The 21,395-nt window shown below is 58.0% G+C and overlaps 8 protein-coding genes across 8 annotated transcripts; 5 read left to right on the forward strand and 3 right to left on the reverse strand.

The window, feature by feature from the left end:
- FA10DRAFT_252943 (hypothetical protein) lies at positions 1–3,908 on the reverse strand. The gene is made up of 3 exons (XM_025519668.1): positions 3,499–3,908; positions 2,440–3,436; positions 1–2,376 (listed from the first exon to the last, which is right to left on the reverse strand). Exons 1-3 carry the CDS (start codon positions 3,850–3,852, stop codon positions 155–157), a joined length of 3,573 nt encoding a protein of 1,190 aa, XP_025376139.1. The 5' UTR covers positions 3,853–3,908; the 3' UTR covers positions 1–154.
- A 561-nt stretch (positions 3,909–4,469) lies between these two features.
- On the forward strand, positions 4,470–5,906 carry FA10DRAFT_252945 (DUF1768-domain-containing protein). Its single transcript, XM_025519669.1, has 2 exons — positions 4,470–5,301; positions 5,368–5,906. The coding sequence occupies exons 1-2, from the start codon at positions 4,824–4,826 to the stop codon at positions 5,763–5,765; spliced, it is 876 nt and encodes a 291-aa protein (XP_025376140.1). The 5' UTR covers positions 4,470–4,823; the 3' UTR covers positions 5,766–5,906.
- A 436-nt stretch (positions 5,907–6,342) lies between these two features.
- Positions 6,343–7,113, forward strand: FA10DRAFT_272296 (pyridoxamine 5'-phosphate oxidase; the record flags this gene model as incomplete). Its single annotated transcript, XM_025523126.1, has 2 exons — positions 6,343–6,968; positions 7,041–7,113. The coding sequence occupies 2 exons, from the start codon at positions 6,343–6,345 to the stop codon at positions 7,111–7,113; spliced, it is 699 nt and encodes a 232-aa protein (XP_025376141.1).
- A 242-nt stretch (positions 7,114–7,355) lies between these two features.
- Positions 7,356–9,888, forward strand: FA10DRAFT_280106 (alpha/beta-hydrolase). The gene is made up of 2 exons (XM_025523593.1): positions 7,356–9,317; positions 9,388–9,888. The coding sequence occupies exons 1-2, from the start codon at positions 7,471–7,473 to the stop codon at positions 9,740–9,742; spliced, it is 2,202 nt and encodes a 733-aa protein (XP_025376142.1). The 5' UTR covers positions 7,356–7,470; the 3' UTR covers positions 9,743–9,888.
- Positions 9,889–9,910: 22 nt separating this feature from the next.
- Positions 9,911–11,844, forward strand: FA10DRAFT_267560 (alpha/beta-hydrolase). Its single transcript, XM_025521959.1, has 2 exons — positions 9,911–10,334; positions 10,416–11,844. Exons 1-2 carry the CDS (start codon positions 10,137–10,139, stop codon positions 11,679–11,681), a joined length of 1,464 nt encoding a protein of 487 aa, XP_025376143.1. The 5' UTR covers positions 9,911–10,136; the 3' UTR covers positions 11,682–11,844.
- A 658-nt stretch (positions 11,845–12,502) lies between these two features.
- FA10DRAFT_260872 (hypothetical protein) lies at positions 12,503–13,124 on the forward strand (the record flags this gene model as incomplete). The annotated part of the gene is made up of 3 exons (XM_025520049.1): positions 12,503–12,640; positions 12,724–12,917; positions 12,998–13,124. The coding sequence occupies 3 exons, from the start codon at positions 12,503–12,505 to the stop codon at positions 13,122–13,124; spliced, it is 459 nt and encodes a 152-aa protein (XP_025376144.1).
- A 1,597-nt stretch (positions 13,125–14,721) lies between these two features.
- On the reverse strand, positions 14,722–15,783 carry FA10DRAFT_302340 (DUF866-domain-containing protein; the record flags this gene model as incomplete). Its single annotated transcript, XM_025525102.1, has 6 exons — positions 14,722–14,987; positions 15,050–15,139; positions 15,210–15,334; positions 15,397–15,421; positions 15,502–15,702; positions 15,778–15,783. 6 exons carry the CDS (start codon positions 15,781–15,783, stop codon positions 14,934–14,936), a joined length of 501 nt encoding a protein of 166 aa, XP_025376145.1. The 3' UTR covers positions 14,722–14,933.
- A 208-nt stretch (positions 15,784–15,991) lies between these two features.
- On the reverse strand, positions 15,992–21,379 carry FA10DRAFT_267562 (hypothetical protein). The gene has a single exon (XM_025521960.1). The coding sequence runs from the start codon at positions 21,263–21,265 to the stop codon at positions 16,055–16,057; it is 5,211 nt and encodes a 1,736-aa protein (XP_025376146.1). The 5' UTR covers positions 21,266–21,379; the 3' UTR covers positions 15,992–16,054.
- Between the last annotated feature and the right edge of the window lie 16 nt (positions 21,380–21,395).

Raw genomic sequence — 21,395 nt, forward strand, 5'->3', positions numbered from 1 at the left:
CTGAAGAAGGATGCAGAATGAGTCTAGTGGCTGGCTTACAAATACATGACGTGCAATGTGAACAACAATGTGGGTGAAAAGTTACAATTGTGATGAGTTGAGCCTCACCGATGCTGCTGCATGATCTTGGGCGCTGCGCATGGATGTCCGCTTGCTAGTGTGCCGACACGAGGCTCACCTCGACCTGACAGCCAGCTCTTGAGAGAATATCGATCCAAACTTTCTGCTTGTCGCTGAGGCGATCTCCGGGCCCCTTGACCTCGCAGAATCTGACCTTCTTGTCTTCGTAGCGCCACACGACGAGATCGGGCAGACCTGAGGTGCAGTGACCCCATTCTTCGGCGAGCGTCTGGCACACGACCGAGAGCGCCCTGCCGCCCATGCACTCTGCAATCTCGAGGAGGTCTTCCTTGCTGAAGCTGTCCCAACGGCAGGCCATGGCCCATGTCTTGTTTGACCTCTCTCGATCGTCGGCCTCTGCAATCTTGTCCAAGCCGCCAGTCTCTTCGATGTGGGCAAGACGGTCCCTGATCAAGGGCGCGCGGGCAATGGCAAACGAGTCCTCGTCGAGGTCTAGTGGCTGACGCTGGTAGGGTGTTTCGAAAGCGCCCTCGAGGGGAGCAAAGACGACGTCCCACATGACAAGAGTAAAGAGCATGGTCAGGACTCCCCCCTCGCAGTGAAATCCTTTGTAGCCGAGATGCATGTACTCCTGCAGCACAAGCATTTCGACGCGGCACGGCTGCCCATCAAGGCCCCGCCAGACACTGTGCATGTCCGCCTTGACCTCACGCCTTTCGATTTGCACTTGCTCCTCAGAGTCGCCCCTCTTCTCCACCTTGACGACTTTGCGCAACGGCGCACGTTCCCTGAATCCCACGGCTGCAGGAGACGCCGAGCGCGCCTGTCCATCAGATGCAGAAGAGGTCGACGAGGTCGACGAGGAGTCGGAAGCACTTCTCTTGCCATCGATACTAGGTCGCTTTGCCTTTCCCCAGGAGGGCAAAACGGGAACCTCTACGCCAAAGATGCCCGTCTTCATCTTCTCAGGCATCATCACGTCGAGTCTGGTGCCCTTGAAGTGCTTCTCCTCGCACCGCTTGAGTTTGGCGTAGGAAAAGTCGTGCTTCTCGCTGAACGGCAGCTTGAGCTGATTCTCGAGGCGAACGATGCGCTTCTGGAGCGTATCGTGGTAGATGAGATGCGTATCGGCATCCTCGATGCCCGCCACGGCAACGGCGAGGGCCTCTCGCCTCGCCTTTCGAGCGTCGTCGTGGCTAGGATAGTGGGCTAGAACAAGGGCCAGGCGATCATACCAGTCGCCTCGCCTTCCTCGTCGAAATACGCGCTGGTCCAAGAGGGCCGTAAGCACCTCCTTCTCGCGCGCATACAGCTTGAAGCGGCCCATGACCGAGGCGCCTTTGTAGACAATTCTGGTCAAAGGCCAGCCTGGATGAAAGCGCATTCGGTGGTATGTCATCCGATCGATCCCCTGTGGCTTCGATGCAAGGACCTCGGCAACGGCCTCTTGCCATTGGCCGTAGCAGCCCTCAAAGAGCTTTAGCGCCCTGGAGAAGCCGTCCTTGCTCCCGTCCCATTCGATGAGCTCGTCCATTTGCGTTTCGATGGCCAGCGCTCCTTCGTAGGCGACGAGGTGCTTTCTGCTGACGAAGAGATCCTTGGATCGGACCCACTCGTAGGCGGGAAAGTTGCGTCTTCGACTTCGAGAGAGGACCGCCGTCGTTAGGGCAGAGCCACCGAGATGCATTCCACGGTAGTAGACGAGCGCCACACGGTCAATGAGGCGCTTAGCGTTGGGACACAGCTTGACACATCCCCCGATGATGACGGCGAGCTGCTGTCGAAGAACGGCGCTCTGGCTTTGTTCCTGTTGCTCCTGCTGTTTCTTTCGACTCCCAGTGGCAAAGAGCGTCGGCTGTTTAGGGTCTTTTCTTGGTGTATCATCTCCCTTTTTTACGCTGCCTACGTTGACCTTCGACTTGTTTGCAAAGCCAAAGAGTGTGCCTTGACCTTTTGTGACGAGCAGGCTAGCAATGAGAGACGCCTTTGTCGTCGTTGCACTACCCTTGAGCCTGTTCATGTTTTTTGCCAGGCTCTTGAGTTCGTCGAGGCTGAGCAGTCCCAACGCCTCCTCTTCGCCCCCGCACATGTCGTCAGTGCCCAAGCAGAAGCGCCGCGGCACGTCCCCTTCGTCTTGCTCTACCTCCTCTTTCTCCGGTGCAGGCAGAGGCAGGCTGCACAAGTTGTTGACAGCTGTTTCGACATCCTTGACGTCGAAGTTGTAGCGCAGCTTGTCAATCCTGTGCCAGCTGGGCCTACGCTGTATCAATCGGGCAAGCAGGTGTCGTGACTCGTCTGTGCAGGACAAAGGGACAGGTAAGTCAGACGAGCAAGAGCGATCGCTATACACGAACTCACAATCGAGATCGAAGTAGGATCGCAGAAGTCGATGTTCCGATTTTGCAAAGAGGTGGTCCTCGTGCTCAAGCACTGTTGCGATCATCTCTCCGAGAATCGCAGGATACATGCTTTCGCGGGGACGACGGCGTCCATCCTGCTGCTCTGAGCTTCCAAAGCTGTCATCGTTGCCCGCCTCCACGCTCTCCTCATCGTCTGGCACTTCTGCTAGTAAGGTGTCTTCCGCCCCACTCGCCTCTTCTTTCTTTGCGATTGTCATCGTCATCATGTCTCCTTCGTCTGTGCCCCTCATGCCGGACTCCTCCATCCCTCCCTCCTCTTCTTTCACCTTGATCACTTGGTCCCCTTGGCCATCCCACAATGTCACCTTGTCGCCGCCCGGGTCGGTTAGCTCCGGGCGACTTTGAAAATCCTTCCTCGCCTGGGCCTCTTCCTCACGCCAGTGTCTCTCTTGCCGATGCCTGCTCGCTTCCTTGGCTGCCCTGACGTCCTCGCGGTTGAATTGGTCGCTGTACCCTTCGGCCGTTCTGACCGGCGTCTCTTCAATTCGGAAGCCAGCAGCCTTTTGTCGTTGAGCGATGAGCGCATCGGCCTTGGCTCTCTCGGCAGCCTCTCGAGCTGCAGCCTGTGCGCGTAGATCGTCCATACTCGTGGAGCCGGGGCTCTTGGAGGTCGAGGGCGATGGCGATGTCCCAGACAGGTGGCTAAAAGAGGAACCCTTGGCTGGTTGTGGCATTTGCTTGAGAGGATCTGCGCTCGACTTGCGAACGCCGTCCTTGTAGGCCTCTTCGAGCCGCTGCTCCTCCGTCTTCTTGCGCTCCTGCCCGCTCTTCAGGTCTTCGCTTGTGTACCAAGGCTGCATGTCTTTGGCGGGTTTGCCCAGGAACCAGGCCCCCTGTTCTTCGAGCTTTCTGCGGCGTGCATCTGCCTCGCTCTCGACCCGGTCTCTTGATCGCTTGCCAGTTGAGACAGAGGGAGAGGAAGAGCTCGAGGTCTTCTGGGGAATAAAAACCCGTCAGTATGCTGTACACCCAACCATGGAGGATGAGGCGGGCTCACCTGCTCCAAGTCGGCCCAAAAGTTGATGTGGCCGGAATGGGTTCTCTTTGCGGAATCGACGTCCTGTGCGCCGATCTTTGCTCTCTGCGCCTCGTCAAATTTCTCCAAAGAGCCAGCCTTGCCGTCGAGCTCCCGTTCAGCAGCCTTGAGCCGTCCGTCGCGATCGCCTCCAGCCGCCGCTTCGGCTCTTTTCTGCCTCAGCAGCTCAATTCTCGCCTCGGAGTCGGCGACCAGGGACTGCTGCTCAGCCTCCTGCTCCTGCGCCTTGGCAAGCTCCTCATCGCGCCGTACCCGCTCAATGTTTTCGCGGTTGTACGGGTGATAGGACTTGTGGTGCTGGAGATGCAGCGGCATGGCGGTAGCTTGCGCTTTCGTGCACGCTTGCCTGGGGGAGGAGTCGCCTCTTTTGCTGGGTGCTCCAACGCTCGGGCGCACAGAGATGTGCAGACAAGACAATCCAACACTACGACACGTGATGGGTGCGACGCGACTCGCGACAGGCCATTCATTTATCTAATCGTCCCTCGTCTTCCAGGGTCTCTTGTCATTCGACTGCTTCAATCATCTCCATCCATGTCTTGAAGCAATGTTGAAGACTTGTGATTTCTAATATGAACGCAGCACTTGATGCATCTGTTCCACTGTCCTCTTTGCTGAGGTTGAAAAGCGCCGCTTGCACGCGTGAATTTCAACGCCCACGCAACCTTCTCAATCAGGGCAAAGGCGCAGCGTCGAGGGCCAGGGTTCAAGCTCGGATTGATTGCAACAGACTACTACGACTAAGCTAGTCATTCTGCAAAGTCTGTGCCTTGCCCCGTAAGAAGTCAGGTCAGCTCGGCGCTACGTACCCTAGCTTTTGCTGCTACTGCTGCAGGTAGCGAAGCCTGTCAGGCGCGCGTCGAATGTGCATTGCAAAGAAGAAGAGGCCGCGGCTCCACTTGCCCCTTTAGATTTTGGCGCGCACGCCATCGCTCCACTGAATGGCATTTCCGACTAACCGGCCGTGACGAAGACGGGTTCACGGGAGGAAAAAAAGGCGAATTGGGCAGTACTGATGTACTGTGCAGCACGAAAGAGCAAGAGGATGTGGTTATTTCGGTGCCTGATCGGGCGCTAGGTGGAAGATTTTGTCTCATTTCCTTGAAAGTGCCAAGCTTGACTGTGGGAAGGGATAGCAACCCAGCTTTCCTCCTCGTCAACCTTCTTGCTCCTTCCTTTCCATCCTCATTGTTCCTTTCTCCTTGCACGTTGCCGCCACTTTCTCCAGCTTCTTCTGACCTCGCATAACGCTGCACGTCCGACTTGCTTCGAGCTTGATAAGGAAAATGGCGGCGGCAGCTTCTATGGAGACGGCAGCCGTTGGGGCCGACCCGACAAGAGAACGGTCGCGATGGAGTTCCTTGTTCGGGGGCAGCGGCATCAAGCGTATTGGCGCAAAGAGATCGAGAAAACAGCGGGAACAGCCAGACACGGGGTCAGAGGATGACGTCGATCAGCTTGCGGTCGGTGAGGGGCTACCAGCGAGGAACGAGAAGAGCTCGTCGCCCGCTGGGTCATTGGAAGCGCCAGCGAGACGAGGGTCCAAGCAGTCGTCTCTGCAGGAGGACGGGCCTGCTCCTGGTCCTTCGTCGGACCAAGACGAGATCACCGCTGCAGCAGCGCATGGGACAGAAGAGAACGACGACCAGGACCAAGTGACTGTGGACCGCATCCACTTCTACAGACGCGACCAGGCGTACTTCTGGCTGAGCAACTCCTCCGACCATGCCGTCTATCTCGATGGCATCAGATACCCCACAGCAGGTCAGTGATGCTTCAGAGTATGCCTGTACTTGCGAGACTATAGGCTTAACGAAATGTCTTGAACAGAGCACCTGTTTCAGTCGCTCAAATTCCTGCCCCAGCGGCCCGACATTGCAGCCAAAGTGCGCAAAGCCTCAACACCCGTCGACGCTATTCGAGAAGCACGCAAGAACATCTCTGACGTGAAGCGAGGGTGGATCGGCAAGGGGCTCAACGTGGCCGCGATGCGTGAGGTGCTCCTGCTCAAGTTCAGCCAGCACTCTGCACTCCGGCGCCAGCTCCTCATGACGGGCGACGCCGAGCTCGTCGAGGCGAGCCCTACCGACGCCTTCTGGGGCAATGCCAGTGGCAACGGAGGAATTGCCGTCGGCAGAAACGAACTGGGAAAGGCGCTGCAAAAGACGCGCGAGACTATTCGTGCTCAGGCCGGCTTGGGCATCGGCAGTGGCGCTGTGACGGTATAGGAAGGACGGTTAGCTTCAATGACTCGCACATACACAACTTGTTCTCGATCTCTTCTTCATTGCATCTTGCTCCATGTACCTGCTACCTGCTACCGATCTCAGCATCAATGAATCATTGGCCTCACGGAGCCGCTTTCTAGCACCAACCGAGACTTCTTCTGCGCCAACGCGGGACAGAAACACTCGCTGCTCACACAAGAGCGACACACAGCACTTGATTGCCCCTGCGTCGACTAGCTGATCTTCGAATTGAGCTGCACGATGCGGCTTTCATCATCCGTGTTCAGTTTCCGTCTTTAAGATCATGCAACAGGAAGTGGAGGAAAAGCCGACAGACTTTCTTCTTACCAGTCGGCCGAAGAATAGGCGCCGCCAACCTCGCCCTGTCCATCATCGTGTAATGCTCACGACGACAAGAGCAGGAGGACTTCGTCTGGCTCTTTCTACTTTCCCTCGGCAGCAGCGGTGTCTCTTTCTGCAAAGAAGGCTCATGACGGACCATTCGGCGGGCGGTGGCGGCAGCAGCAGCGCTGGCGGTGGCGGTGGCGGTAGCGTCGTAGCGGAAGTCAAGACGCACATGCAGTACAAGACGGACGGCCTCGCCTTTGAGTCACTCTCTTCGGATCCCATCTCGCAGTTCACTGCCTGGTTCAAGGATGCACAGGCGCACCCGTCAATCGAGGAGCCGGGCGCCATGACGCTGACGACGACCACGCTGGGCCCGCCGCCGCGGCCATCGTCGCGCATCGTGCTGCTGAAGCAAGTCGACGACGGCGGCTTTGTCTTTTTTAGCAACTACACGTCGAGGAAGGGACGCGAGATGGACGCCAACCCGTTTGCGGCCCTCACATTCTACTGGCACGACCTGCACCGGTCCGTGCGAGTCTGCGGCAAGGTCGAGCGCATCACAAAGGACGAGTCGCAGCGCTACTACGACGGACGCCCGCTGGGCAGCCGCATTGGGGCGCACGCGAGCCCGCAGAGCCAGGTACTGGCGTCACGCGAGGTGCTCGAACGCGCCGTGAGGGACGTAGAGGACAAGTACGATGCCAAGGGAGCGGCAGGGCTCGACGGGCCCGAGGCCGAGAAGGCAGTGGGCGACCGCCAGGTGCCTGTGCCCGACTTCTGGGGAGGGTACAGGCTCGTGCCGGACGAAGTCGAGTTCTGGATGGGCAGGCAGAATCGGCTTCATGATCGATTCAGGTGAGATGAGAGCAAGGCAGTGAATGATCTGAGAGTGAGCTGGAAGCTGATTGGGAGAGGCTGGTTTTTAAGATACACGCGGAGCATTGAGTCAGAGCAGGACGCAAGGAGCGACAAGTGGTCCATCGACCGGCTCGCACCGTGATTGAACCTCGAATGAACATCTATATATATAGCTAGAGCATCACCGAAGAGGCGCGTGTGTCACCTTGACTGCCAAGGAGCTAACAAGCCGGGACCGCAGGAAGCGGCGGGTGTGCTCAGATCTACGCTGACTCACCTAATAATGTTCTGATTCTACCTCTTGACGCGTAGGCCCTTTTCCGCGTTCGATTCGGCGACGCTAAATGAGGGCTAGTCTAGTGTTGCTTGGATTGCCGTGGGGTGCCTGTTTTGAGTGCGGGGAACGCTCCCTTTTCCTTTCAAATGATGGACGGATGACCCCTGATCCCCCCTCTCTTTACGAGCACCACCACACCTCCAGGCGTGTACAGCGAGCACGATGTGGGCAACTCCACCGATGCTTCTGTCGGCCTTCTCCATCGCCATTACGGTGTTGTTCTGTGCTTCGGCGCGTGCGGCCTCGCTCCAGCTCCTTTACCAGAACGATGGCGACTGGGTGCGGGAGGTGGACGATAGTCGCAGACAGCCTGGCTACCTGCTTGCTACAATGCCTGTCTCAGCGTCCGACGCAGAAAAGGCTTGCGGCGCGCTCAACGAGAAACTCTATGTGCCAGGCGCGCAAATCGACTCAGGCCTCGAGCAGCAGCTAGCCTACCTTGTCCTGAAAGGCCAGTACGCCGAAGGTCAGGCTTTTTGGATCGACTCAAGCACAAGCTCTGATGCGGCGCTCGCTGGTAGGAGTGCGCCGGCTGTGCCGCGAGTGCAACGAGGGACAACAAGGGCAATGGTGTCTTCGAGGGCGGACCAGGACCAGGACGGGTCGTCGCATGCCGCCCTGATCATTGGCGGCAAGCAGAGCCAGACGACTGTGTCGTCCAAGGCAGCCGATCAAACGCTCCCGGTGCTGTGCACCCAGAGCGCGCCGCGACACTACGCAAACGAGACAGACTTCAGTGCCCTCTGGCGTGTCCAGACGGGCCACTGGCTCGGCTTTCGCGATGCTCTTTCGTTCAGGTTCCAGAACGTGCCGTATGCGACAAATACGCCGCGTTTTGAGCAGTCCAAGGTGCTCACTGCGACAGATCTCGTCAATGCCACCGACGGTAATCGCTCGGGCCAGTGCCCTCAGGGCGCAGGTACCGACTACGCCTACACGGAGCAGTGCCTTGTCCTGAATGTCTTTACGCCCGCCCTCTCTGGCGCCGCTCAGACGACCAAGGATGGTGGACAGACTGCATCCAGGCCCGTCATGCTCTGGCTTCACGGAGGCGGCTTCAGCTCCGGCTCGGGCCTCGACCAGACCTTCGATGGCGGCAGCCTCGCCAGCCGGGGAGACGTCGTCGTCGTCACTCCAAATTACCGCTTGGGCACGCTGGGCTTTCTCGCCATTGACACGGACGGCGAACATGCCAACTATGGCTTCGGAGACGTCATTACCGCGCTGCAGTGGGTCAAGGAGAACATTCACTACTTTGGAGGTGACCCAAGCGCGGTGACGGTCTTTGGGCAGAGCGCAGGCGCGCAGCTCGTCAGCGCCTTGATGGGCAGCCTTGCTGCCCAGGGCCTCTTCCACCGTGCCATAGTCCAGTCGGGCCGGCCGTCGGACAACGCGAATGCGTTGCAGACGGTCAAAGACTCGCTGGCCGACAGTGGCAGCTCAAGCAAAGCCATCACCGCCCTGGGCTGCTCGACCAAAGAGACAACCGAAAACTTGTTGGAGTGTCTCAGGGCCGTCCCCACGGGCAATTTCCTAAACGCCTCTCCCAAGGCGAGCGCGCTTCTCGTCGATAATCATCTCATCACCCAGCGGCGACTGAACTTCGGTAAAGGATTTGTCCAAACCGGCGTGCCTCTCCTCCAAGGCTTTATGCGTGACGAACTGGGGAGCCTCGGAAGCGGCATTCCTAGCGCCTCAGAGACGAACCTGGATGCCGGTCTCAAGAGTGCAGGCGTCTCTGATGGCAATCGTACCACAATTGAATCGAAGCCCGACCTCTTCCCGGCGAATGGGCCTGGCGGCGTGCAGAATACCACGGTCAGCGTGGTGACGGATATCACCTCAATTGCTCGTTGTGGGCAGGAGGCAACGCTCTACGCAGCGGCACAGTCGGGCGCCTTGTCTGCCGGTCTCTGGGGCTACTACCAGAACCAACGGTCGATCCAGATTCCCAACTACGACCCCTTCGCCATCTGCCAGCAGAAATCGGCCGGCCAGCCCTACTATCTGTGAGTGTTGCAGTCGTTCGAAGTAGCCCCAGACGCTTATGCTCATCTTCATGCAATGTCTCCTTATTAGCTGCCACTCGGGCGATCTCCTGCCTGTATTCGGAACGCCAGGTTACGCCTTCAGGCTGGCCCCGCGAGACGAGTACGACATTCCCTATGTGAACCTCCTCATGGACCACTGGACATCGTTTGCGCGGACGGGCGACCCGAACCCATCGGCCGCCTACCTCCAAACTCGAGGTTATACGACGACCCAGAGCCTATTGAGCGGAAAACAATGGCAGCAGATCTCTGCCACTGACGGCAGCGGCGGAGGAGCGGGGCTGTGGAGCTTGGGCCCGGAGCCCGGCATGGTCGAGCTCGATCAGAGAGGCGAGCAGTGCAACGCACTGGGGTACCCGATCGACTATGTCACGAAGCTATAGACGCTCCTACCGGCCGACTGATCACGAACAAGAAGAAATGGAATGGACTACACCGACGATTGAGCTTTCACCACGGTAGATTATTACTGCTGCATGTGTCTCTCCTGTCCACGAACAATACATCGTAAATAATTAGACACTTAAGGCATCCTTCGCTCTTCTTCCTGTCTGCGTGGTGATAGTCTTTTCACATCTAGTCAACGGTCTGTCCAAGGCTATTGTGCTGAAGCCTGGCTTCCTCGTCGACGCATTCTTCTCGACGTGGCGGACGCACTAATTCCGATCGGAGAAGAAATCGGCGCCTGTTTTTTTCTCTCCACTCTGCTCGACGTCCTTCGTGTCTCAGCTAGACCAACAACTCACTCTTCACGAAGCGCCATCTCTCACTCGAGCCATGGTGCGCGTCCCCTATGTACCCAAAGATACGCCGGGGCCCATCGCCGATGCTATCCGTGCTCGGCGTGGCACCCGTGGTCTGACGCCGTTGGACCGCTCCCTCCTCAATGCGCCCCCCGTCGCCGAGGGCTGGTCCAAGCTTCTGGGCGCCATTCGCACTGGCAGCACGCTCCAGGATGACCTGAGGGAGATCATGGTGAGCGGTCTTCTCTCTATCATGAAAGAGCTTCTTCATTCAAGCACAAGCACGCTCCTTTGCTGACGGAATGTGTGGCAGATCCTTCGTGTGGCCGCACGCAATCGGGCAGCGTTTGAGTGGATCCACCACGAGCATGTCGCCACGTCGGCCGGCGTCACGCGCGAGCAGCTGACGCGCATCGGTGACGTCCAAGCACCGACTGCTTCGCTGACCTCGGCTGGGCCAGGCCAGCTGTCGGAGCTGCAAGCCGCTGCGCTGCGCCTTGCTGACGCCATGACGACGACGGTCCAGGTGCCCGAGACAACATTCAGCGAGCTGCGTGCTGCCCTGGCACAAGGCGGCGACAGTGAAGGCGAGGCAACGAACCGCAAGATGACCGAGGCTGTGGCGACCTGTGCGACGTACAACATGGTCAGCCGGTTCCTTGTGGCTCTCGACATTGACGAGCGCGCGGACCAGCCCTGCCCAGTTCCAGGCCTGGCCGAGGAGGAAGCCACGCCCCGTGCTGCTGCCTACCCACACAGTGCCGACGGAGCCAGCAACCGAGGACTCGTCCAGGCTGGACAGGGCGTCAACCTATCCACGAGGGTGCACTTCCACAGCATGCAGGCTCCCTGGCTCGTCCTCGTCAACTCGCTCATGACCAACCTGACGATGTGGGACCAGGTCGTGCCCGCCTTGTCCGGCCACTTCAACCTCGTCACCTACGACCAACGTGGCCATGGCAACAGCAGCGTCCCTCCGCAGCCATGCACCGTCGATGCGCTGGCCGACGACGTGGCAGCCGTCCTCGATGGCCTCGGTATTGACAAGGCCCACGCCGTCGTGGGCGTCAGTCAGGGAGGCGCCACCGCGCTGGCCTTTGCCGTGCGGCACTCCCATCGGGCGGCACGCATCGTGGCTTGTGACACCCAGGCCGCTTCGCCCGAAGCGAATCGCGCAGCCTGGGACGAGCGCATCGCCCTAGCCCACGCAAAGGGAATGGAGGCCCTGGCCGAGGCGACGGTGCCCAGGTGGTACGGGCCTGGCTCGGCTGCCACGGACGAGGTGCGCCGCAGAACGCATGCGATGATCATGTCCACGAGCGTGGAGGGCTTTGAGAAGGGCGCGAGAGCACTTCAAGGCTACGATTTGCTTGCTCAGGGCCTCGTCGACCAACTCAAGAAGATGCCTACGCTCCTTGTCGCTGGCTCAGCCGATGGCAAGCTCCCTGAGACGCTTAAGAAGCTGTCGACAGATGCCGGCACCACATTTGCAGAGATTCCCAATGCTGGTCATCTGCCCATGTGCGATCAGCCAAAGGCCTGGCTCGATGCTGTCCTGCCGTGGCTGTTGTCAAAGTGAAGCAATATCATTGACGGCCAAGATGACCTAACACACACACATTGACTCGTGTGACGTTTGTGCTTCGATTTGATCGATTTGGAAATATCCGGATGCCTGTGGGCTATCAACGCTTGCTATTGTCCAAGTCTGTGAAATCGCATCTAGCAGCTCTTGCCAAGCCCCTTTCGGTCTGCCTCTGGAATAAGGCTGACTGCACTTGGAGAGAACCATAATGTTGACTCTCCCACGAGCAGTGCTTGGCCCGCAGTAAATGGTGCGGAGACTTTGTCGGAGCGGAATACGATGGACAGGAGGAAAGCGTTATCGGTGCATGCGAGAGCTCCGACCGCGGCGGACACTATGCCGTGCCTTCATTGAGGTTCAACAGCCACAGTGGTAACCTTACAAGGATCTCCTACGCCAGGAACATTGCCTCGCTGACAAATGCCAATGTGTCGTCCGGCTCGGACGGGGTGAAGCTTCCGTGCTTGGAGGGGCCACCAATCTGCTCGTGACAAGACGTCGACGGAACAGCGTGACGAGAGGGTGATTCTGAGCACAGAAAGCGGCGTTGTCGTTGATGAAGGGGAGTTACATGGAGACGGTGACCCGTGGCAGTGTGCAAAGATGCGGCTTTGTCTTGCTTGGTCATCATCGGTCTGGTGAAGGGGAGACACTGTCTCAGTGTACAAGAAGAGAGCGTCATAGGCGAACTTTCTTCCCACATCGATCTATCTCAGTCTTCCCTTTCACCCATCTCCCTTTTCCATCTTCGATTCATCCATACGATGCGTTTCTTTGCGCTCATCACCTTTGTCTCGGTCCTCACCATAATGACAATGTCGGTCGCCCCTGCCAACGGTCTGACGCTTACCGCTGTCCCTGAGGGGGGAATCTCGCAAATTTTCAGCGGCATCATCTCGACAGCCGTGGCTGCTGGCGTCGCGGCCGCTAATACGCAGACCACAGAGGATGGAGTGAGTAAAAAATATCTGTCATTCTTTAAAGGAGTTGCCCTTGCCATCTGACGCATCTTTTCATGGTACCCACCTGCTAAAAGGCCTTGAAGACCTTTCTGACGACAGCCACAAGCACGATGTGGAAGGACAAGGACATTAAAAAGTTCGATGAGCTAGGATTCTCCGTCAAGGCTGCAGCGTGCTACTTTGGAGGCCTCAACATCAACTTCCGGACGGAATTTGCTAAAGTCAATGTCACTATCGACTTTGGCGATGGCGGTTGGAAAAGTCGAACGTGAGTATGCAGCGCAGTTGATTTCACGACTGGGCGAAAGGAAACATGCACTGATGAATCATTGGCCTGCTCGACATCAGCTACAACTGCTTTCGCATCGCGGAGGGCAGACAAGTGAGCTTGTTGTGGCCCGTCAATGAGCAAACGTGGGCAGCGTCGAGCGAGGATTGCAAATTTTCGCAGTCGCCGACACTTTACCAATGCTAAGGCAATCGGACAGGTCAAAGACGTTTGATACTTTCCAACAGATGCAATCGAAGGTAAGATGCGGTGTTCTTCACTTCTATTTACTCCTTCTGAGATCCCTTCTCAGGACAGTGCCAGAAGAGCCTTGTTCAATCCCCACTCAAGTCTCCATCATTCAAAGTCTGAAGCCAAACATAGCCGATACAAGCTATCAATACAGTGACTTCGACATCTATTGCACGTGTACGAGTTGAGGCCGGTGCTTCGCGTATCCATGACCAGCGATTGCCTTCTTAGCAGCAGCAGCAGCATGATGTTGACCTGGATGCGAATGATTGGGCTTCAACATACTCATGAGCGAACTACGCGAGCAGCCTTGGCCGACTGTCACTGCATGCCGATGGTTTGGAACGGTTATTTGGCACCTAAGCACGACGCCAACGTAGGGGCCCTTATGATCGATGTAATCGTTGAAATAGTCGTAAAAGGGGACCGACTTGCTGCACTGCTCATTCTCCTGCCCCGGGCAGTCTTCGGCAGGTCTGAGCTCCTCTTGTCTGTCCTCTATGTCTTTGGTCCACACTTCTCCAGACGGGTGAACGTAGCCAAACTTGGGTGAAGGGACGTGTGTTATCGGATCTTTGTCATGGACGATGTGACGTTGGTGAGGTAGTAGCTGGTCGATTGCATTTGCAAACTAGGGGAGAAATGTGATCGTCAGACAATGACCCAACACCCTCATCGCGGAAACACTCAACTGCTTGGTTGCCAACCCGAGGTAGACCGTCTGAGAGGACCCACACGGCCGCGAACCATCATTAGTCACGATTGCCGTGGTTCGCCAGAACAACATGCATCAACTCACAAAGTATTGTCATGACCTCATGACCGAGCTCATGCGTGATTCTTGCCGCCTGCAAGAGGGCAATTGCTGCTCCCAGGCTGTTTCCTGTGACAATGAGGTTTGCCCCTTTGTACCTGCTCTGCCCTCCCATAAATTGCTTTAGCGTCTGCATCACCTCATCTGTCGTATCGAGCCAGGCCTTTTGAAAGCCAACGTGGACACCGACGCCATTACCTAGGAAGCCCAGCCGCGTGGGGTCCGGGTCGGTCCGGTGCAGCTGGAGGTCGTGAAAGATAGACGACGAAGAAGAGCGATTTGTTCCTTGGTGGGTGAGTACAAGACTGTTGAGTGATGGACTGTAGGATAGAAGGACTCGCTGAATGTCGGCCCCATTGCCCGTCTGCCACAGGAGCTTGCCGTCCTCTCCAATTGGAGTATTTTCGGTGAGATTGTCACATTTTCTGGTGAGGACGTACTCACTTTTGAGTCCTCCTTCCTACTTTGTCCATTGCAGATGGCACAACTCACGAAGCTGCATTGTAGTACGCTATGCTCTGGTAAAGGGCTGTATCGCACGACGAGGCGTGACTGGGCATCATACCGCGCCCGCGCGGAAATGACACCGTCCTACATGATGCCAAGGTCCAGGTCAGAAGGAGCAAAAAGAGGAGTGGCAATGGCTGCATGGTGTTTGACAATGGATCGTGAGGAAAGAAGAGACGATCCTGCCTAAACAAGAGCCTTTCATTCGACCAGCGTTTCGAGCATATCCAAGTGGGCTCAAGGGGCGTTCAATGAGGCAAACGCCCGTGAAGTAGGCCGGTGAAACGCCCACGCCCCGATTTCAGACTCTTTTGATTGCACAAAGCGAGCACAGCCACCTTCTTGACCGATCCTCTGGCGAGGACATGTTCCTCAGCCTCCTCTTCGGTAGAGGCTGACTCCATCAAAAAAGAGCTAGGGGACTGGGTCCAATTTGATGTATTTCACGCTCTAACCCATTGACTCTCGAGCTCCATAATCGAGACCGATGCACCTCCCTGCGCTCCACCGCATCAGCAGTCAATTCAGCTTTGTCCTTGTGTACCTCCCTGCCACTGACCTTCTCATCATAGTCTGTCCACGCGCCATCTTCGAATTCGACGCTATCAAAGACTGTATCGGACTCGGTAGACTTGCACTTCCATGTGCCCTGTCGATTGTCACTCGCCAGTCAGCGAGTCTCTTCTCTTGCATCTCTTCCAAGCTTGTGTGAGGCTCACCACAGGAATGAAGCCGACAAAGTCGAGGCCTCGAGCCTCAACGACGCACAGGGTCGAGAAAACGGCGCCCTCCGACGGCGAATACGGTCTCCAGAGCGGCGCTTTCGCTGTTGGCTCTTCAAATTCTGACAAAGTCCCTCTAGCCATTAGCCTACTAAAGACTCCTGACGCAGTCTGATATACTCACTCGCAGTCATTTCCCTCTTGCACAGCTACATTCGGACCTCTTACAGGTCAGCATTACTCGCTCGTTGCGGGAGGAGAGGAGGAGCCGATTTAAGATGAGACGCACCGAGCAGTTCATGACTAAATTCGCAGTGCTTCGCCCCTTTTGCACCTCAGCCTCCTCATTGGGCGCGATGCCCACGTCCTTGGGGTGCTCCTCCTGGCACGACGTGCACTTGACGCGGACCATGAGCATGTGGTCCGACGCCGACGCCGGCTGGAGCTCCGTGACGTTTTCGAGCTGTGCGCGGATCTGCAACGCTAGTTTCTGCAAGGTGGAGCCCATGCACAGAAGGTCGCTTCAGCATAAGGACATAGAGAGGGCATGCGCCTGATTTCTCACCGGCATGTTTACTCGTGTTGAAGATGATGATGACGATGGTGCCGATGTCGCGCGAGAAGACTTCCAAAAAATTCAAGTGGAGCGAGAAGCTCAAGCACGCCGGCCACGTGTGTTGACGTCTCGCAATCATCAGAGGGGCCTACCAGCAGACGGGTTCGTCAGAAGTGCCTCTCCTCTCCTCGGAAGACAGTAATCCGAAAAAGCGATTCAAGAGATCGCAGCATTTGTTTCATGTCCTTCATCTAACAATAGTCTACAGCGGTGTTCTGAAAGCTCGTTATCTCTTTGCAAGCTTTTTAAGGTGTGCCAATTCTCTTCTGCCCGAAGCCCTGCAAAGCTTGAAGAAGCGACTCGTCTCGTCATCGAGCAGCTTGGCGGGCGCATCGAACTCGACGACCTGGCCTTTGTCCATGACAATGACGAGGTCAAAGTCGATGATGGTACGCAGGCGATGGGCGATGGTCAGGATGGTCGACTGCTCAAATGACCGCCGAATCGTGGCCGTGATGAGCTCGTCGGTGGCATAGTCGACCGAGCTCGTGGCTTCATCAAAGATGATGAGCTTTGACCTGCGCAGAATAGCACGAGCCAGGCACAAGAGCTGCTTTTCGCCGTTGGACAGGTTGGAGCCGCCCTCGGTGATGGTGTAGCTCAGGTCTCGGAACTCGTTCCGGTTGCCTCCCTGTCCCGTGCTTCGAGGCGTCGCTGTTCCGCTCACACTCAGCGTCGGCTTGTGTGATGCATCGGCTAGTCCAGGCACAGTGAGCCCAGGCGTTGGAGCCCGTGACGGTGTGTGACTGCCCCCATCGTCGAGCAAGCGCACAGCTCTCAGCGCCTCAAAGATGGCCTCGTCCGAATATTCTCCAAAGACGTCAATCGTGGCCCGCAGAGGTCCCGAGAGAATGATGGGGTCTTGCGGTACAATCTGCAGCCTCGAGCGGAGATCATGCAGACCCACGCTGGCAATGTCGACGCCATCGACAGAGATGCTCCCGCCGCTTGCCTCGACGAAGCGGAAGAACGAGGAAGCCATCGTCGACTTGCCGCAACCCGTCGGTCCGACGATGCCCACTTTTGATCCGGGAGGGATGGAAAAGGACACGCCCTTGATGACGTCGGGCAATTCGGGCGCATAGCGCACTCGCAGATCCTGAACAACGATCTGGCCCTGCGATGGCCAGTCGGCAGAGGGTCTCGGTTCGATGATCTCCTTTGCTTCGCCCTCGAGCTGGCTGTACTCGACGACGCGCTCGACGGAGATGAGCCTCTGCTCCGTGTCGGTGTAGCTCTGCAGGAGAAAGAGGAGGAAGATGTGCGTGTTGATGAGGAAGCTGAAGACGAAGCCGGCCTGTGCTGCGCCAACGTTGGGGTTGAGAAGGATGAAGATGGCGGCCGAGAGAATGAGGCCAAAGGAGATCGTGTTGAACATCTGCTCGTACCACCAGCGCAGCTCGTTTGTCCAAAAGCTGAATGTGGCGTTGTCATCGAGGCGATCGAGGAGCGTCTTGAAGAAGAAGTGCGACGCGCCAAAAGACCGGATGACTGACACGCCTGTGACCACGTCGGAGAAGAGGCCGAGGATAGGCGACTTTGTCGTCGAGAGGAGCCGCTTAAGGTCGCGCACAGCGAGCATGTACGCCTGCCCCACGGCGACATATAGTGGCATCAGGGCGGCAAAGACGATGAGAAACTTGGCACCGCCTCCCGAGGTGACGGCAACGACGTTGACGACGACGGTGAGGAATTGGTCGCCAAAGCGCTCAAGTGCGGGGGCAATGTTGGAGTCGACCTCTTCAAAGTCCTGGCCAAAGCGGTTCAAGAGCCGGCCACGCGAGACAGTGTCGTGAAAGCGGAGCGGAGCTCTGAGCACGCTGGTGAGCATGACGGAGAAGAGTTTCCGCGAGGCTGATAGTGATCCGTAGTAGAGGAAGCCCGTCTTGAACGAGAGGAGAGTCAGCTGGATGACCCAGAGGATGGCCCAGCGCGAGATCCACCACTCGTTGGAATGCTGGGGCCCCTCAGCCCTCGTCGCGTCCGAGGACCAGTACTGCAGCCAGCGCGAGACGACGACCATGAAGGACTCTGCTACGCAAAAGGAAACGACCAGAACGACAAAATACGGCATGCCGCCGGCCGCTTCGAGGTAGGTCTTGTAGATGGAGAGGAGAACACCTCCCTTGGCCCTCTTTTCCTCTTCGACGAGCTTTCGCGGCGTCTTTTTCGGCAAGGTTGCTGTGTCGCCATTGGCGTCCGCCACTGCAGCTTCCAACGTCTCCGGCTCCAGCTCCTTCTTTCCATTCAATTTCGGAGACGCAGTCGAAGGCGTCGCGGATCCACTCGGTGGCTCGCTCGGACCCTCGCTGCTGTCACCCTTTGCTCCATGCGTCTTCTCGTCGGCCTCTTCCTCCTGCTCCTCGAGCAAGCCGTGGTACAAGTCTGACTTCATAAACGCCATTGGGTCGCCGTCGAAGCGCTTGGTTCCTTCGTCGACCATAACGATGCGTGCCGCGCCGGGTGCGACGAGCTGGACCTGGTGCGAGACGAGAACCACCGTTCGATTCTCGCACAGTGGGCCCCGGAACAGCTCGTTGTAGATGTGCGAGGCGGTGTGCGCATCGACGGCCGACAGAACATCGTCGAGGATCAGCGTCGCGCCTCGGCTGTACACCGCCCTCGCCAAGCTGACTCTCGTCTTCTGCCCACCGCTGAGGCCAATGCCGCTCTCGCCAATCTCCGTCTCGTCCCCATCCTCCAGCAGGGCCACATCCGGGTCGAGGCCACAGGCAGTAATTGTCTGCCTGTACCTCTGCTCCCACAGCGGCAAGCCGAAGAGGACGTTGTCTCGCAGCGATGCGTTCGTCAGGAATGCCGTCTGCGGCACAAATGCCGTCTGGTCCCTCCTAATCCAGCCCTGATTCGTGAACAAGCCCCCCTGGCCCTCGTTCCTGGACAAGAGCGAATCATCAATGGCATCGGGCCTCGATCGTGGACAGATGGCCTGCCCCGAGACGATGTCTGCCTCACCCAACAGGGCTCGAAGCAGCAGCGTCTTTCCCGAGCCAAGCTTGCCGACGATGACGTTGAGTTGACCCCTTTCAAACGTGACGTCGAAGTCGAGGAGCTGGAAGGCAGGCTCGGCTCGGCTCGGAGGCATGCTCGTCGCCGCTGGCCCAGCCTCTACGTCGTCGACAGGGACACTGCCTGCTCCAGAGGCATTCTCTCCCGGTTGTGAGAGCACAGGCCATGCGACTGTTGCGTGGCGCAGCGCTACCTCATCCTGGTCGTGATCGGGTTGCTTGCCGAGGCCATTCGAGGGAAGCTTGGGCGAAACTTGCTCGTGGACAGCTGTTGCAGCAGAAGACGACGCTGGAGATGAAGCAGAAGGCGGAACAACGTCCACTTCGTCGCTTTGAAGGTACTGCTGGATGCGCTGGACGGAGACGAGCGATTGGGCACACTCTGCCAGTGCCTCTGGGATCTGCGTGAGGCTGAACCTCATCTCCTCGAGCACCGCCAATGATGTAAAGGCGACACTGGGCGTCAGCGTCTTTCCCTGGACAATGGTGTACCAGGCGTACGAGACGAGAATGACGACAGTGGGACTCGACGCGAAGAAGAAGTCGGTGATGACGTCGGCGACAAAGATCTTTGCCTCGCACTTGAGCTCCTTCTCCCTCACATCGAGCAGCCGGTCGGACATCTTGTGCTCCCACGCGTTGAACTTGACCATGCGGATCGCAGCAAAGATCTCGTTGAGCAGCGTCACTTTGCGGTCCCGTACAGCCTGCTGCTGCGCCTCGAAGCGGACCATGGCCTTGCCGACGAGGAAGATGAGGGGCTGGATCAGGAGCGACACGGCAAAGCCCAGCAGCGCGCCCCATCCCAGCAGCTTGATCACAAAGGTCCCGCCAGTGATGAGCTCGATGGGTGCCATGGCAAAGGTGACGAGATAGAAGAGCTGTGAGGCCCGCTCCGTGTCAACCGAGGCGAGGTTGACGACTTGCGTCTTGCTGACAAACGACGTGTCGTCCTCGTCGTCCTCCTCTTCTTCTTTCTTGTCTTCGTCGGCCCCCTTCGCAAGGGGGCTCTTCTTGTCCTCGTCCGTGTCTCCCTCTTCGCCCGGCGCATTTGCGCTCCCGGCATCCTTTCTTCGGAGCGCCTTTGCAAAGATGACGCTCTGGAGCTGCAGCCGGATCCTCGTGCGCAGCCAGGCCAGCCCGACGGACATGACCTGGCCCATGACGAGACTGGTAAAGAGCATGGCCGAGGCCAGGAGGACGCAGTAGGGCAGGCCGTGGCGAAGACGCATGAGGCCGGACATGGGCGCCTTTCCCTCGGCCACTTGCTGCTCCTGCTCCTCGAGAAAGGAGACGACGAGAAAGGTGACGAGCGAGGGCGCATAGAACGAGACGCCGCTGATGGCGCTGAGGATCTCGAGGTAGATGATGAGGCCCTTGTTTGCGCTCAGGACGGCGCGTGCCAGGGGCCAGCTGCCCTTGATCGTCTGCCATGTGCTGTCCTTTTTCTTCTTGTTGCTGCCGTCCTTTGTGGGTCGTGCCCGCGGTGGCTCCGGCGTGGCTGCTAGCTTGACCTTGTTCATCGACTTTTCGTAGGCGATGCGGAAGCGGAGGTAGAGGACCTGTGCGCCCATGACGGAGCCGAGTGGAGGCGCATCGGTCCCATCGAGGTAGCCCTTGCGGTAGGCCCGCATGACGATGGGCACGGCGCCAGTGAACCAGATGCTGGACAGCAATGTGGCGCCGTTTGGCCCGAGGGCGGCCACGAGCCGGTCGTCGGTCTCGTCGGCGGCCTGTGCGCCTGGTCGCGAGACGACACGGCGGGGCCCGCTGGGAATGTTGATGGTGACCAGGACGGCGACAAAGGACAGAACGACGTCGAGGATCTGAGAGGCCAGCAGCGCCAGTGTCTCGCCCTCCTTGGGAAGCACAGCGAGGACGACATCGCAGGTAAATGCGAGCGAGATGAGGCTAGCGAGATGCAGGACGTAGTGCCAATGTTGTTGTTGTTGTTGTTGTTGTTGTTGCTGGCGCTGTTGCTGCTGCAGGTGGCCCTGGATACATGCATAGGCCAGGTAGAGGGCATTGGTCCAGATGAGCGCCCTCGTTGCAATCGGCCATATCTCGGCGTGCCGGGTCAGCACTCGCCACACGCCCTCTGCAGACCAGGCCACGTCAAAGGCGATCCTGGCCACGCACAGGGCCACGACGAGGACCGAGAGCGAGACGATGGCTGACCTTGAGAATCGTAGCCGCCGTCTGAAGTCAGCCTCGTACTTCTTGGTGGTCCGGCCATCGGTTCGCTCAGCGGCAGCGATGGCCTCGCGCTCCGTCTTGAGCAGCTTGTCGGCGGCCGCATCGAGGCGCACAGGTCGCGACTGCCGGTAGTGGTCATGGGCGAGCAGGCCCGCTGAGATCAGCCAGGCACATCCCTGTATGCCGCCTATGAGCGTCGATGTGAGCGTCGACATGTGCAGCTTTCGTCTGTTGTGGTGGTAGAGGCAACAGCGACGAGGGAGACATCGACTTGGCCCTCACCGTGTTTGGGTGTCCTGGTCGTCGCCTCCTGACGCTCAGTCTCAGTCCAAGAGAGAAGAACAG

Source organism: Acaromyces ingoldii (genome assembly GCF_003144295.1).
Source record: "Acaromyces ingoldii strain MCA 4198 unplaced genomic scaffold FA10scaffold_4, whole genome shotgun sequence".
Classification (NCBI taxonomy): Eukaryota; Fungi; Basidiomycota; class Exobasidiomycetes; order Exobasidiales; family Cryptobasidiaceae; genus Acaromyces; species Acaromyces ingoldii.